Consider the following 16,494-nt stretch of genomic DNA (forward strand, 5'->3'; position numbering starts at 1 on the left):
TATGTAAAGATGACTCAATTGATACTTGTTCAAATGACTTCCTCATTTGATTCCTAGATATCTTCAAACTGTAACCTGAACATTGTGTTTTCACTTGAGCATACTGCAATCTTGAGATCTCGAAATAATAACATATTCTTGTTTTGTCCCTTTTAGCCTTAGAGGAGAAAAGGAGAAAAGAGGAACTAGTGAAAAAGCGAATTGAGCTCAAACATGACAAGAAAGCAAGAGCTATGGCCAAGAGGACAAAGGATAATTTTCATGGTTACAATGGGATTCCTATTGAGGAAAAGTCAAAGAAGAGGCAGGCAACAGAAAGCCATACCAGCCAAGGAACCGACCGAGAGTATGAAATGGAAGAAGAGAATGAATTCCTCGAGTACAATCACGCAGAGTCAGAGCAGGAGTATGAGGAAGAGCAAGAACCTCCCAAAGTTGAAAGCAAACCAAAGGTCCCCCTTAAAAGTGCCCCACCACCCATGAACTTCACTGATTTACTCAGGCTGGCTGAGAAAAAGCAGTTTGAACCAGTGGAAATCAAGGTAGTGAAGAAATCAGAAGAGCGACCTATGACTGCAGAAGAACTTAGGGAGCGAGAATTCCTTGAACGAAAGCATAGGAGAAAAAAACTTGAGACAGATGGAAAACTACCTCCAACTGTGTCCAAAAAGGCACCCTCTCAGAAAGAAAGTGTGGGCACAAAACTTAGCAAAGGTTCTGGAGACAGGCATCCTTCTTCTAAAGGAATGCCCCTTCCTCATGCTGAGAAGAAATCAAGACCCAACATGGCCAATGAGAAACACCTCGCTTTGTCTTCATCCAAATCCATGCCAGGAGAGAGGATCAAGGCAGGATCTGGCAATAGCTCCCAACCCTCACTTCGTGAGGGCCACGACAGACCTGTTTTCAATGGAGCTGGAAAGCCTCATTCCAGCACCTCTTCACCAAGTGTCCCAAAGACTTCTGCTAGCAGGACTCAGAAATCTGCTATTGAGCACAAAGCCAAAAAATCTCCGTCCCATCCTAGCCATTCCAGGCCTGGGCCCATGGTCACCCCACACAATAAGGCTAAGAGTCCAGGTGTCAGGCAGCCAGGCAGCAGCTCTAGCTCAGCCCCTGGGCAGCCCAGCACAGGGGTTGCTCGACCCACAGTTAGTTCTGGCCCTGTGCCTAGGCGCCAGAATGGCAGCTCCAGCTCAGGACCTGAGCGATCAATCAGTGGGTCCAAGAAGCCAACCAATGACTCAAATCCCTCTAGGCGGACAGTCAGTGGTACATGTGGCCCTGGACAACCTGCAAGCAGCTCAAGTGGCCCTGGGCGACCCATCAGTGGTTCAGGTAGTTCTGCAAGACCCTTGGGCAGCTCTCGTGGCCCTGGCCGGCCTTTGAGCAGTCCACATGAACTTCGACGACCAGTGTTTGGCTCAGGCCCCCTGGGGCGGTCTGTCAGTGGCCCTGGGAGATCCATAAGTGGCTCAATTCCAGCTGGACGGACTGTCAGTAGTTCAGTCCCAGGAAGACCAGTGAGCAGCTTGGGACCTGGGCAAACAGTTAGTAGCTCAGGTCCCACTATAAAGCCTAAGTGCACTGTTGTCTCCGAAACAATTTCTTCTAAGAATATTATTAGCCGGTCCAGCAATGGACAGATGAATGGAATGAAGCCTCCCCTATCTGGCTACAGATCTGTCCAAGGTAAAATTTCCCCTCACCCTAAAGAGTATATATTTGTCATTAGGAAATTGGAAAGAGTTTTTATATTATCAGGGACCCTTTGAACCCCTCATGTGCTGTCCTTTAATATACTGTAGTGTTGATAGAATCTTGATGTTTTATCTGCCCTGTGGTTGAGAGTTCCTTGTTGTTTTGTTTTTGAGACAGGGTCTTGCTCTGTTGCCCAGGCACAATCACAGGCTCAAGCAGTTCTCCCACCTTAGCTTCCCAGGTAGCTGGGACTATAGGCGTGTGCCACCATGCCTGGCTTTTTATTTTTTTATAGAGATGGGGTCTCAATATGTTGCCTATACTAGTTTCTAACTCCTGGGCTCAGAGATCCGCCTTCCTCAGCTTCCCAAAGTGCTGGGATTACAGGCATGAGTCACTATTCCCTGCTGAGAGTTCCTTTAATGATCATGACTTGGAAAGGTCTTTAGAAAGAGACTTGTCTAGGATCTCTGTGTTCACCCTTGAAATGTCCCCAAGTGTGATAAACTTAGCTTTGTGATTTGTGAACATTCAGGGTGAATGTACGTGACTTACATATGTATGCTACAATGGATGAATTAATCTACTTTTTCCTGAGGACTAAAGAGACCTGTCTTCAAGGATCAGAGTGTAATTGGAAGCTTATTCAGCAGATATTTTTTGGGCACCCATTATGTGCCAGGAACTGTTTTTAGATTGTACTTGTGTTTCTGCTTGTTATAATGGTTAGTATCAAGGTCCTAAACACTGATCCTTCAGGAATCTACTGTCCCAAGGTATCTGATCATTGGTGGCACCTGCTAGCTGCTAGGTCGTACCTGCTTTATGCTAATAGGCATTTATTAAAGCACTTGTTAGGCTCCATGGAGAATATAAAAAGGAACCAATGATTGAATTACTTGTTTTAAATTTCCTAGTTCAACTAGACCATTGATTCTTAACAAGGGCAGTTTTGCCCTCCAGGGGACTTTTGGCAATTGTCACAACTGGGGATGGGGGATGCCACTGGCGTCTACTGAATAGAGGACAGGGATGCTGCTGACAAACAATGCATGGGATAGCCCCCTGACAACAAAAAATTATCTGGTCCGAAATGTCATTGAGCTAAGGTTGAGAAACTAAGCTAGGGAGACAAGCCATGCATATTAAAAACAACCGTAGAAGAACAAAAGAAGTGTCTGTAATCAAAAACTAGAAAGTAGTTGTTCCCAGATCCTGGGCTGTTGGTCAATGCCTGTCTTTTGCAAAGTTTTTATCAGTCTTTTGGTAAAATGACAAAACTAAGGACAATGTAGTGAGTTTTTCCTACAGTCAAACTTACTTAGTTTGAACAAATAATTCTGAGAGTCATTCATACTTCATTCAACTTTAAATTTTTAAATGAAATTGTGATTATAGTAGATGTTAGTTGCTACTTTTGGTGTCTTGGCAAAAGTTAATGATTCTGTGGAGGTTTGTAAATTGTATTTATTTTTAGAAATTTTACTGATTTTGGCCGGACGCGGTGGCTCACGCCTGTAATCCCAGCACTTTGGGAGGCCAAGGCAGACAGATCACCTGAGGTCGGGAGTTCGAGACCAGCCTGACCAACGTGGAGAAACCCCATCTCTACTAAAAATACAAAATTAGCCAGGCGTGGTGGCACATGCCTATAATCCCAGCTACTTGGGAGGCTGAGGCAGGAGAATTGCTTGAACCTGGGAGGCAGAAGTTGCAGTGAGCTGAGATCGCACCATTGCACTCCAGCCTAGGCAATGAGTGAAACTGTCTCAAAAAAAAAAAAAAAAAGAAATTTTACTGATCTTATAAATTCAGAAATATTGGCACTACTAAGCTAGAAAATGTAACAAGGTATTTCCGGTAAGCCCTGGGATAAAACAGGAGTTCTGTTCCTTCTGGATACCATGACACAGCAAGGATGATGGCTCCGTGCTCAGGGCCAGCCTGCTTGCTCTGGTTTTAAAGGATACCATCTTAATGATGACTCACAATTTCAGTTTACATAGAACTGCATTGGAACTATTTTAAGTTGTAATATTCTCATAAATAATGGTTTCTTAGGTCCTCAAAGGCTTCCCTTCCCTACTGGTTACAAAAGGCAGCGAGAATATGAAGAGGAAGATGACGATGATGATGAATATGACTCTGAAATGGAAGATTTTATCGAAGATGAAGGAGAGCCTCAGGAAGAAATATCCAAGCACATTAGAGAAATCTTTGGTTATGACCGAAAAAAGTAAGACTAAAGAAGATTCAGATAACTATGACATCCTTTTTTTATTTTGAATAATTCATGTCATAGGGTAATAAACTAATAGTGGAGGCACTGAATACAATTCTTAATTAGGAACCCTTGGGTGATTGTTATTTTAAATAAATGTACTCTTTTAGCACTAAATATTTTATATTTAATTCAAAATAGTTTCTGTAGTTATTTGCATGAGGAACAAAAAATAACCCTTTTAAATCGTTATAAGATATATATTTAGTGAGATGGAAGCAGCTTAGTGTAGTAGAAGTAGATTGGCTCTTGAAAGAACAAGCTGTATGTTCTTGGTCAGTCTGTTAACCCAACTGCTTCAATTTCCTGTGGTCTAAAGTCTTTCCCCACCTCATGATGGTCATGAAGCTCAAATTAGATTATTATATATAAAATAATTTTCATACATATTGTGCTTTCAAATTTTAATATAAATTATCAAGTCAGTGTAGGTGAGTGAGTTGAGGAAGCGCTGTAGGATTGGTACCTTCATGAACATTAGCTTCAGAATAGTTGCCCTCTGAGGGTAATAAGGGCTTATCTAAAACTTGTCTTTACTTCAGAAACCTATCCATCCTCCACTCCCCTCACTCGCTGCCAAGCAAGGAGTAATTCTAAATGTGTGCTTGATTTAGTTTTAAAGGAGATATTGATTTTTTAAATGAGAGGACATAGTTCCTTTAGAAAATTGAAGTTTTCTCTTTTTATCATTTTGATTTCCTTTTATCAGATACAAAGATGAAAGTGACTATGCCTTACGTTACATGGAAAGTAGTTGGAAAGAGCAGCAGAAGGAAGAAGCAAAGAGGTAAGCATAAAATTTAACACACTTGTACAAAAATGTCCTAAAAATTCCTTTCTGCTTACTGCTACAGTTGCACCATTGGGAACTGGGGCTTTGGGCCAGAGAATTCTGGATTCCAATCCCGTTTACTAGCTGTAGGGCCTTAGACAAATTCCTTAACAGTTCTGTTTTTCACTGGTTTTTGTTTTTTTCTTTTTTAACAGAGATGGGGTCTCACTATGTTGACCAGACTAGTCTCAAACCCCTGGCCTCAAGTGATCCTCCCATCTCAGCCTCCCAAAGTGCTGGGATTACAGGCATGAGCCACTGCACTGGACCATCACTGTTTTTTTTGTTTGTTTTGTTTTTAAGAGATGGGGTCTTGCTTTGTTATCCAGGCTGGTCCCAAAGTCCTGGGCTCAAGCAATCCTCCTGCCTTAGCCTCACAAAGTTTTGGGATTATAGGTGTGAGCCACCATGCCCAGCCTATTTTCTTTTGTAAAATGAGAATATACTGTTTTACTCATTTAAGTATAATGAGGATGAAGACATGTACAAGATGCCTAGTGCAGTGCCTCACATGTGTGGATACACAGTAAATGTTAGATGCTTTCCCTAATCCTGTTGTAGCAAATTCTTGCTTTTCTTTCTGCACAGACACATCTCAATCTTGGTAACCTGTAACATTGCTGGCCTCAGGGATGTAGGTATATTAGATTTCCTCTGATTTCTGTTTGGCTATCTGATAGTAAGCTAATGATACTTTTTCTATTGGGGTAAAAAGTAATTACTTTGTTTATTGTTGTTGTTTTTTTTTTCTTAAGAGACAGGGTCTTGCTCTGTTGCCGAGGCTGGAGTGCGGTGGCATGATCGCGGCTCACTGCAACCCCCGCCTCCCAGGTTCAAGCGATTCTTCTGCCTCAGCTTCCCAAGTAGCTGGGACTACAGGTGTGCGCTACCACGCCCAGCTAATTTTTGTAATTTTTAGTAGAGATGGGGTTTCACTATATGTTGGCCAGGCTGGTCTCAAACTCCTGACCTCAGGTGATCCGCCTGGCTCGGCTTCCCAAAGTGCTGTGATTGCAGGTGTGAGCCACTGTGCCCGGCCATAATGTTATTATAGGTAAATAATTCACCTCAGTCTCAAGCCAGAATACTAAATCTTTTTCTCCCTCTTGCCCATAAAATTTCAAACTAAAGTGTTGGAAGAGAACAAGAATAGATGTTAGTTAATGAATAAATGCTTGTTTATTTTTAAAAGCTATTGAGATAAACCTATATTTTATTATTTTAATGGAAATATTAAGGTTTTTGTGGTGTGTGAGTTCTTTTTCCCACTACAATTTGGGTCTGTGGCCCCTGGTAAAAAATTATCCCTGCTAGTTTGTTTTCAGTGGTAAAGCCTTGAGGCATTTTGACAGCATCAGCACAATCCATGTGAGCTCCCAGTTGGAAATTTCATTCTTTTTAAGGAAAGTGGTCATCTCATGTATATTGACAAATACCCTTTAAAAATTCTTTGGCAGCTTAAGACTGGGTATGCAAGAGGACTTAGAGGAAATGAGACGTGAAGAAGAAGAAATGCAACGTCGAAGGGCCAAGAAGCTGAAGAGGCGTTAGCTGCTGCTTTTATTTTTGTGAAATTCTAGAGCTGCTCTGCTGCAAGGATTTCCTGCCTTCAGACTGAAGAAGCCCCCTTATCATTTTAGGTTTATACTTGGGTACTCAAGGAGAAGGAATGCATACTGTCATTTGCAGGCTGTCATTTGAGCATAAAATATTTTCAGATATTTTCCAGGGTGAAATCTGTAATGCAGATGATATAATGCCCACTTGTGCTCTTATGAAGTTAACTGTTCACAGATGCCAGCCTTGATCCTGATGAGCTATGCACTCTAATGTGGGGCCACTCACCAGTCAGCCAATCTTTTATTGTTCCTTTGCTACTTTGAAAGGAAAAAAAAAGGTTGTCTCTTGATTTCTATAATTCTTCTGCTGATCTGTGAGTAGGGCACTGCCCTGCTCCCAATCAAACTTAGTCTTTTTATGAGAAACCTGGACCTTCCATGAATGTTGCCAGCAATAAAGTGACTTGTCCTAATCTATGGATTGAGAACTTGAAAATGTAGAGTAGAATTTATAACTATCATATGGATGTCATCCTGTGACTTTGAAGTACAAAGCAGAATAAATTCTGTATTCACGGATTGGATGCTGAGCATTCTTACTCATTAATTTAGGTGGCTAGGAATTAATGAAAAAATTTTCAAGTTAAAATACAGGTTATAACAGTATAATATTCTTTTCTAAGTTTTCCTTTCAGATTTACTGTTATGTTGGCTTTAGTGTAAGACAAGGTCACTGTGCTGATTGATTTTTATCTAAAAAAAATTCATTTTTATATCAAAGAAAAAATATTTTATTCAGACATTAGATTTGAAAGAGTAATAGTTTATAAAATAAGGAAGTAACATGTGAGGCTCTCCCCTCCCCCATCATAAAGATATTTTGAAATCCCAAGGTGCTCTCGTACCTCTTGAAATTAATGACTTCATTTTTTAGCTTGAATTTGTTAGCAAATATTAATGGCAGAAAACCAAAAACTAAATTTATGGTATCGAGAGCACCACCTTCTCTTTTTGCCCATATTGCACTTTGATTTCAAACTATGCACTGTGAAGAGATTTTTTTCCCCAGGTAGGAAGGGATGTTCCCTGTTATCGTTATCTTACTGAGCTGTGGAAACTCATTTTTACCCTTTTTAAAGTCATAAATATGGACTTAATATCCCTTAACCTTCAAGTCCAAGCAGTTCCAATCAGGCTGACTTAGGATCATGCTAGAAGGAAGCCAAGTCTCAAGAACTGTCAGCAACAGAAAATGAGATATGATGCTAGAGAGCATTTGTCCTTGACTGTAAGTACGGAGGCTTAGGGGAAGTGAGACATAAGCTTGTAGGAATAATAAATGTTCTACAATAAACGTTCTGGCTATCTTAAGCCATTGTATGGGCGGGATTAGGAAGTAGGAGGGATTGTCCTACAACAGGCCCTTACACTTCAACGGCCCAAATATTTTGGTTTATTCCTTTTTATCCATAAAGTCTTCTTCAAGTTTGGGTATTATAGATTACCATTGTTAGCCTCCCTTGATGGGACCATATGAGCCAGGCTTTTAAGACGGACTCATTTTGAATTGAGTTTCAAACTTTGAAAGTGCAAGGATTTAATTTTTAAGTTGAATCCCGTGAAAGGTGTCATCATCACTAGGAATAACACCCTTTGTAACTACATATAGAACTGTTACAATGGTAGCAGAAAATCCTATTGATTTCATCTCACCCATCTCAGATACCTTTAGTGAAATTAAGGGTAGTGTGATGTCCCATGTAATAAAACAGGCTTAGAACATCAATTCCTCTGCTGCCATTTATGTGCTTTTATTCCCCCTTCAAAAATTTTTTATTGGATATATATTTTTTTCAATATTCAGACTCTGAAATCTGTCATTACAATCAAGTGCGTGTCACAGCCGAAAGATTTCTGGTGGCTTAAAGTTTACTAGCAGTAAATTTATGATACGGTACAGTTCTTTGTACAGAAAGGCACCATTATGTTAGAATAAATTTCCAGAACTTAGTGGGAAGAATCAGGTTTTAACCTTGTGTGTCTGTTACTTCTGAGTGCATTTCTATAATATAAATGTTGATTTGCATCAACATTATAAAAGAGCACTTCTGTGGCTCATTTAAAAGAAAAAAAAGATTAAGTCTTTTAAATTTTGGCCTTGTTTCCAACCCTGTCTTCCATGTTGTTTTTCTGCACTTCCTGACCACTCTTAGAAAAAGCTCACAAACCTTTGAAGAAACTGGAGTAGGCTGTTATTTCATTAAGTTTACAAATTAAATGCTTGATTTTTAATGTATTCTCTACTGTTTTGAGTTTTGGATTTTCTTAATTCAACATTTGAAGATGTGCCTTTTGGGTAATGTTAATCACGAATGTAATATTTCATGATTGTAATAATGTTACATGATCATGGGTGTGGCATTCTCTAACAAATGATGTGAAAGGAAAGTAGTTTTCATAAAACTCATGGCTCTGATTGCACAGTCCCACTTGCTTTTGATATTGCTATGTCAAAGCAAAGGGCACTTCTTTTAAGGCTACTTTCAGAACTTTGTATTTTCGCTAAACTATAAATGCAGTTGTGTCCAGTTGGAGGCCAGGGTACCACATGTCACAGGCAGCCTTACGTGTGTGCCGTGAAAAGGTTCAAAGACCGTTAACAAAAAAGTAAGTCTGGCCGGGCATGGTGGCTCAAGCCTGTAATCCCAGCACTTTGGGAGGCCGAGGTGGGCGGATCACTTGAGACCAGGAGTTTGAGACCAGCCTGGCCAACATGGTGAGACCCTGTCTCTACTAAAAATAAAAAAATTAGCCAGGTGCGGTGGCGCGCACCTGTAATCCCAGCTACCGGGGAGGCTGAGGCAGGAGAATCGCTAGAATCTGGGAGGCGGAGGTTGCAGTCAGCCAAGATGGCACCACTGCACTCCAGCCTGGGTGACAGAGCGAGACTCCATCTCAAAAAAAAAAAAATGTGGGAACTCAAATTTTCATTTTTAATGTAATCCCCAAGATTTTCTCCAAGAAATAAATTGTTGTTTTGTATTTTGTAACTTAAAAGCAGCTATTGGTAAATTTCTGAGATATAGCAGGAGACCAAAACATGTTTGGAAAGAGAATAAATATATGAAGAGAGACTGGTTGTTTTATTTTCAATGTATTGAATATATTAGACTACTATTTATTTTCTGAGTGGATGTGATTAAATATTCAGACATTTAGTGTATGATTAAGAGTGAGATAGAGATTTCTTTGGAGTTATTAAATCCATCCTGTCTTTTACATAATGGACAAATCAAGTTAAAAAAATTTTTAGATAGCTTAGCTTGTTTTCTGGTGCTGTTGACCTGCAAGAGAATATACTTTTGCACATACAGGTGAAAGTTTTGCAATTTATGTATACAAGAAATTGTAGGCATTAAAAATATTTTATTGATATTTTTGCTGGTTTGCATTTATTGATTAAAACTTTGAGATATTCTTTATCTCATCACCCTGAACATTTTTCCAGCTAGAAACCTCGGTATACTCATCACACTTCAGAGATACAGTTTGCCTATTGCACATACTCCTCTGCTTATTCTCCCTTACACATTCATGTCTGCTCTAACATGATAGAGCTTCTCTCCCCCTACCAGCTTAGAGAACTGTTCTGCTCTCTGACACCCATGTTAGGAGAACTGTTAGGTGGTCAGAGCAATGGAATCTTTTAGTGGCTCAAGTTTTGGAAGTTTACTCAAATGGAGGGAGGACACAGCTGGGTATATGGTTCCTCTTGTCAAAATGAGCAGGGTCCTATCTCATGATAAAAACAGCTTGAAATGGCTGAGAAGAGGAGTCCTTAGAAATGTATATGAAGCAGGCTGGGCACAGTGGCTCACACCTGTAATCCCAGCACTTTGGGAGTTAGAAGCAGGTGGATCACTTGAGGCTGGGAGTTCGAGACCAGCCTGGCCAACATGGCAAAACCCCGTCTCTACTAAAAATATAAAAATGTAGCGTGCGTTGTAATCCCTGCTACTCGGGGCTGAGGCATAAGAATCACTTGAACCTGGGAGGTGGAGGTTGCAGTGAGCTGAGATTGCACCACTGCACTCTATCCTGGGTGACAGAACGAGACAGTCTCAAAAAAAAATGTATTATGAGGCAAATGGGCACAGCTATACAGCCAGAGGATGTAAGTACTTAACTCACTGGAAAGTGTTGAGTCTAAATCACATCATAAATAGAAGATGCTAGTATCCTAGAGTCAGAAATTACTAAAGTTTTGCTTATGGATTTTGAATTTATTTTCTTTCCATTAAAAAAAGGTAATCCATTCATTGCAAAGAGCCACTTACAAATAGTTAAGCAAACTTCCCAAATAACAAAATGTTTTCTATGTAAACAAAAGATCTGCTTTGCTGGAAAAGGTATATTTCTTTTGAATACTGGAACTGTATCAGTCATCCTCAGAATGGCTACAGTTCCATACAATTTGTTTTTAAAGTATTTACTCCTGTTAGGTCTCTCTCAGGCTCCCATCTTTTCAGTAGTCATGAGAAAGAATTACCAGGCAACTTCCTGGGTTTTCTTTTTTCTTTTTTGTTTGAGACAAGGTCTTGCTTTGTCACCCAGGCTGGAGTGCAGTGGCGCAATCTCAGCTCACTGTAACCCCCACCTCCCAGATTCAAGCAATTCTTCTGCCTCAGCCTCCCAAGTAGCTAGGATTACCAGTGCCCACCACCACACCTGGCTAATTTTTGTATTTTTAGTAGATAACGGGGTTTCACCATGTTGGCCAAGCAGGTCTCGAACTCCTGACCTCAAGTGATCTGCCTGCCTTGGCCTCCCAAAGTGCTGGGATTACAGGCGTGAGCCACCACACCTGGCCAAATCCAGTGTCTTGAAATGGAGCCACCACGCCTGGCCTAACTTCTTGGGTTTTCAGGTGAGGGAGACATTTAAACAGCAAGATCTTGGATATCCCACAGTCTCTTGTTTGGCTCTTTTCCTTGGCACATGAAAGTGTGAAGGGAGAAGGCCTGGATCTTAATCTTGACTCTGCAGCCCAGGGCTGTGTGTACTGGCAAGATAAACATGCCCCCAACTTCATTTTTGCCATTTTGTAAGATGAGGCTAATAGCTTCAGAAGGTTATTTTAAGGATTAGGATAATTATACTTCAGTATTTAACCCTAATATTAAAAATGAGGTTCTTACCCCACATGGTATACGCTTAGGGTTCTTTTTTTTTTCTTTTGAGACTGAGTCTCACTCTGTTGCCCAGGCTGGAGTGCAGTGGCCAATCTCAGCTTACTGCAACCACTGCCTCCCGAGTAGCTGGGACTACAGACGTGCCACCACACCACGCCCTAGCTAATTTTTTGTATTTTTAGTAGAGACGGGGTTTCACCATGTTGGCGAGGCTGGTCTTGAACTCCTGACCCTAGATGATCCACCTGCCTTGGCCTCCCAAAGTGCTGAGATCACACGTGTGAGCCATCACACCAGGCAGAACTAGGTATCTTAATGCCAGTCTTAGAGACCATGTAGCAGAAGGACCCAATTGTCTCCCATCCACTCAACTACTTCCCCACCCTCTGTCTCTCTGTTACAAGCTAACAGAATACTAAGTCTTCGTTCATCTTAAAAAGTGCGGTAATGCTGGGCGCGTTGGCTCACGCCTGTAATCCCAGCACTTTGGGAGGCCGAGGCTGGCAGATCACGAGGTCAGGAGATCGAGACCATCCTGGATAACACAGTGAAACTCCATCTCTACTAAAAATACAAAAAAATAGCCAGGCATGGTGGCAGGCGCCTGTAGTCCCAGCTACTCAGGAGGCTGAGGCAGGAGAATGGCGTGAACCCGGGAGGCGGAGCTTGCAGTGAGCCGAGATCGCGCCACTGCACTCCAGCCTGAGCGACAGAGCGAGACTCCGTCTCAAAAAAAAAAAAAAAAAAAAAGTGCGGTAACTTCTTAACATAAAATATGACAAAATAATGTGCAATTACTTTATGCGAAACCAACAACAGGAACTGTACAGCTGGTCAGGTGGGCTTCACAGCTGCATTACTTCACCAGGATCATCCTTGCTTACTTCCACTGGGGTCTGTGGGGAAAAAAGAAAGTGTGTGTCATGTGGGCCTAGTGGTTTCTAGTGTGGGGGCTTAGGCATTTGGCCTCCCAGGCAAGGACTGGCAGGGGAGGTTACCTCCAATTCTGTCTCACCTAATGCCTCTGATCCTGGATGCAAGGGGAGCTTAGCACTGGGGAGCTGACAAGAGGCAGAGAAAAGACAGAAATTCCAAGGTCTAGCAGGAGGAGAGAGGAAAGAGACATCTGCCACCAGATCCCTTTTACAGACTAGTGTTTACTTGTGGAAGAGAGAAGTTTGGATTTCTGAAGTGGACTGATCCTTAGGAAATGGCATCAAAGACTGGGCATGCAAAATGTCCATTAGCACAACAGAGACAAGGCTGCCCAACTCAGAAAGCTTTGACTCTGGGCCTTAAAGATCACGTGAAAGAAAATTGGAACCCTTCCAACAGCTACAGTAACTTTAAAAAAATAATAAAAGTATTTGTTTCTAATGTTACTAGAGTTGGATTTTCATGCTTAGTTTGTTTTTGGGGGCGGGAATACATTTCAAAGTAGGAATAGAGAACAAAGTTGAAGGTACACTTACCCCTCCTGGGGGATATTTATATCCCTTCCACATGGTTCCTGCAATGAGAAGCATCCATAAGACAACAATCATCATGAGGCTTCTTTCTCAGCTGGTGGTGTGCCCAAGAAGAAACAAGTGCTTCTGGAAGGTGCAGTGCTCTATTCCCTGAGTGGTAGGAATCCAGATGGTGGATGGCCCAGCATGGCAGCTCCTCACTAAGGAGCTTCGTGGCCTAGTCTGAATTGAAGTGGCTCCTCATGGCCATTTAGGGGGGCAGAGCTCAGACACCAATTATGATATCAGCTCCTGTAACCTTGGCAACCCAGTCAGCATGACCACCTATGGGATGGTTGGCCAGGATGCTAGATGCGTTGGGTTAAAGAAAATGTATCAAAAGGGCCCTGTGCTCTGGTGTGTCTGTGATTTGGACCTAGCTGGCATCATACTCATTAACTCATCACCTGCCAAAATGTTTAACTATTGGCTTTGTGCAATCAGATGCTATGCAAAAGAAAAAAAGCCTGGATTCATTAAGATAATTAGCTGGCTAGATATGCCATGAGCAAATAACTTCATATGCTATTGTCAGGCTGTTCAAAAAAGAAATCTTGCATTTTATAAAATGGTACAGTTAAACTCTCATCATGTAGGGTGAGCCTATTTACAACTTTCCTGAGAAGGGAAGAGAAGGAAGATGGGGAAGATGGGCTGTCTGTTTACTCATTTCGCAGCTGGAGAAAGCGAGGCACAGAATAGTTTAAGCGGTCTGGTCAGGACTGCCACAAAGTTCTGACTGCTTTGGGCTAATGCATTCACAGAAATCCTGGGGCAGATGGAGATAAAAACCCCAACCATCAAGTCCTGCTCTTAGTATACCTGGGGCTGGGGCTAAACACCCCTAACTTCTGGAGTAGCTTCCAAAAAACTTTCTGCTCCTGTAATCAGTATATTATTAAAACTCTCTGAGTTAAGTTTCTCTAACAATAGGAACAGCTCTGAAAAAAAAACCAGGTCTGAATGAAATGGGGTGAAACGTAAGAAACCCAGGAGATGGTCTGCTAAAAGGGATACTGCCATTAGTGTTTCCTGTAGGCAGGCTGGTCTAGTAGAATGAGTATGGGAGGCTATTAAGTCCAGAGACAGAGATCTGTGCTCGCATCCCACCTTTACCAACAAGCTACTGTGTGTGGCCTCGGGTAAATAGTTGAGGTCACTGTCACCAGTAAATCTTTGTTGATTGGTTCATTATTTGCTTGTTGTTAAGTTAGTATTTTACTAAATGCTAATTTTTGAGCTTTACATTAATTCCCAAATATAATCTTCACAAAAATAGTGATATCTCCTGTTGTACAGAAGAAACTTTGAAACTGAGGTTCAGAGAAAGTAATTAAACTTTCCCAAGGTCACATAGCTAGAAAGTCACAAAGTTAGGACCTAAACTCAAGTTCAATGTTAACTCCAGTTTCAGGATCTGCCAAAAGGGACATTAAAAATGCTGGTCCTGGCAAGGCATGGTGGCTTATGCCTGCAATCTCAACACTCTGGGAGGCCAAGGCTGGAGGACCACTTGAGGCCTGGAGTTCAAGACCAGCCTGGGCAACATAGTGAGACCCTGTCTCTACAAAAAATAAAAAACAATTAGCCAGGCACGGTGGCATGTGCCTGAGGATCAGCTACCCAAGAAGCTGAGATGGGAAGACTGCTTGCACCTCACTCCAGCCTGGGTGGCAGAGCAAGACCTGTCTCAGAAAAAAAAAAAAAAAGAATGCTATCAATAGTATAATACATTACAGTGTTGTGAGGAGAAAAATAATAGATGGGAACAGTCTTCAAAACAACACCTATGAGACATGGTTATTAATAGACAACTTTGGCCTGCTGTCCTCAGCAGTACTCACCAAATCATTTCCCCTTCCACAGTTTATTATAATTTTCCAGAGGAATAAACACTCTCCACTGAGACTTCAGGGTGCTACCAAGTACTTTGGAAAGGGAGGAATCCAGCCCACCAGACCTGACCACCCACTTACTGCAGCAGATCTTCATCTAAAGCCCGCCTCCTCAGTTGTGTCTTGCTCTCCTGAACAGGCCACCTCTCCTGCCACTTCAGAGTTGGAGGCTGAATCAGAAAGAAAATTTGAGGGCAGAGATGGCTCTACTCATTGGCCCAGTGGGTAACCGCCTCTGTGTGGTGACCAGAAGGGCTGCTAAAAGGTCCCACCAATCCCTACCGTCCCCCTTCCTACCAGTAACCACTGATCCACTTGGCCTGAAATCCACAAGTCAAATACGGTCTCCAGCAGACCCCTTGCAAATTCCATAGTGCTTTGAAACAAGTACAGCTATATATGCAAGGGAGGGGGAAACAAAAAAAGACTTAAAAGGATGCCTTGGCCGGGCGCAGTGGCTCACGCCTGTAATCCCAGCACTTTGGGGGGCCGAGGCAGGCGGATCACGAGGTCAGGAGATCTAGACCATCCTGGCTAACACGGTGAAACCCCGTCTCTACTAAAAATACAAAAAATTAGCCAAGCATGGTGGTGGGAGCCTGTAGTCCCAGCTACTTGGGAGGCTGAGGCAGGAGAATGGCGTGAACCCAGGAGGCAGAGCTTGCAGTGAGCCGACATCGCGCCACCGCACTCCAGCCTGGGCGACAGAGCAAGACGCCATCTCAAAAAAAAAAAAAAAAAGGATGTCCCCAGCCAGGCACGGTGGCTCATGCCTGTAATCCCAGCACTTTGGGAGGCCAAGGTGGGTGGATCACCTGAGGTTGGGACTTTGAGACCAGCCTGACCAACATGGAGAAACCCCGCTTCTACCAAAAACACAAAATTAGCCAGGCGTGTTGGTGCATGCCTGTAATCCCAGCTGCTCGGGAGGCTGAGGCAGGAGAATCGCTTGAGCCTGAGAGGCGGAGGTTGTGGTGAGCCGAGATCGCACCAATGCACTCCAGCCTGGGCAACAAGAGCGAAACTCCATCTCAAAAAAAAATAATAATAATAAATAAAAAATAAAAAAGGATGTCCCTAGTGGGATGGGAAGTAGCCTGGTAGCCTGGGACACTAACTTTGTTCCTATCACATTCTGACTTCCAGTTAGTGGTGAGACCTCAACTATCTTTCCCATTTGGTCAGAAAACCCAGATAGGAAGATGAGCCAGCACCAGGACTGACACCAGGGATTTACAGGCAGAGCCATTACTTACCATCAACTCTGGAAATGTGCCCATGTAACATGCAAGTCCAACAAAAAACATCCAGCCAAGCACAATCATGATCAAACGTAAAACAATTTCTAAGATACAATTGCACAGTGAAAGACTATTCACCAAGATCTTGGAAAAGGAGTGTGCTCATGAAACCTTCAGTTGGTAGAGGTCTCGCATGTCTGTTCGAGTCCTTGGCTCCAAAGGATCCACAACTCCCTAGTGGAGAAGCTGAACTCTAGTAGGGCATTGTGACATCATTGGTCATAT

The 16,494-nt window shown here is 42.3% G+C and overlaps 2 protein-coding genes across 4 annotated transcripts in view; one reads left to right on the forward strand and one right to left on the reverse strand.

Annotated features, from left to right (window-relative positions):
* Nucleotides 1-9,808, forward strand: part of SPTY2D1 (SPT2 chromatin protein domain containing 1) — a 28,073-nt gene extending 18,265 nt beyond the window's left edge. Inside the window, exons 3-6 of the mRNA XM_002821978.5 lie at nucleotides 157-1,692; nucleotides 3,763-3,937; nucleotides 4,692-4,769; nucleotides 6,272-9,808. Of these exons, the coding sequence (XP_002822024.2) occupies nucleotides 157-1,692; nucleotides 3,763-3,937; nucleotides 4,692-4,769; nucleotides 6,272-6,365 (1,883 nt within the window). The 3' untranslated portion in view covers nucleotides 6,366-9,808. The remainder of the gene's footprint in view (nucleotides 1-156; nucleotides 1,693-3,762; nucleotides 3,938-4,691; nucleotides 4,770-6,271) is intronic.
* MISFA (mitochondrial sheath formation associated) overlaps nucleotides 1-16,494 on the reverse strand; it is a 34,144-nt gene extending 17,650 nt beyond the window's left edge. For 2 of the 3 annotated variants that reach the window (XM_063728514.1, XM_063728515.1), the window contains exons 1-4: nucleotides 16,225-16,494; nucleotides 15,050-15,138; nucleotides 13,038-13,075; nucleotides 12,364-12,461 (exon numbers count right to left, since the gene is read on the reverse strand). In XM_063728514.1, coding sequence (XP_063584584.1) covers nucleotides 13,054-13,075; nucleotides 15,050-15,138; nucleotides 16,225-16,293 — 180 coding nt within the window. In that variant the 5' untranslated portion in view covers nucleotides 16,294-16,494 and the 3' untranslated portion in view covers nucleotides 12,364-12,461; nucleotides 13,038-13,053. Of the gene's footprint in view, nucleotides 1-6,769; nucleotides 6,990-12,363; nucleotides 12,462-13,037; nucleotides 13,076-15,049; nucleotides 15,139-16,224 lie in introns of those variants that run through there. The other variant, XM_063728513.1, reaches the window with a different exon arrangement.

The sequence above is a fragment of the Pongo abelii genome, chromosome 9 (assembly GCF_028885655.2).
Source record: "Pongo abelii isolate AG06213 chromosome 9, NHGRI_mPonAbe1-v2.0_pri, whole genome shotgun sequence".
NCBI classification, from domain to species: Eukaryota; Metazoa; Chordata; class Mammalia; order Primates; family Hominidae; genus Pongo; species Pongo abelii.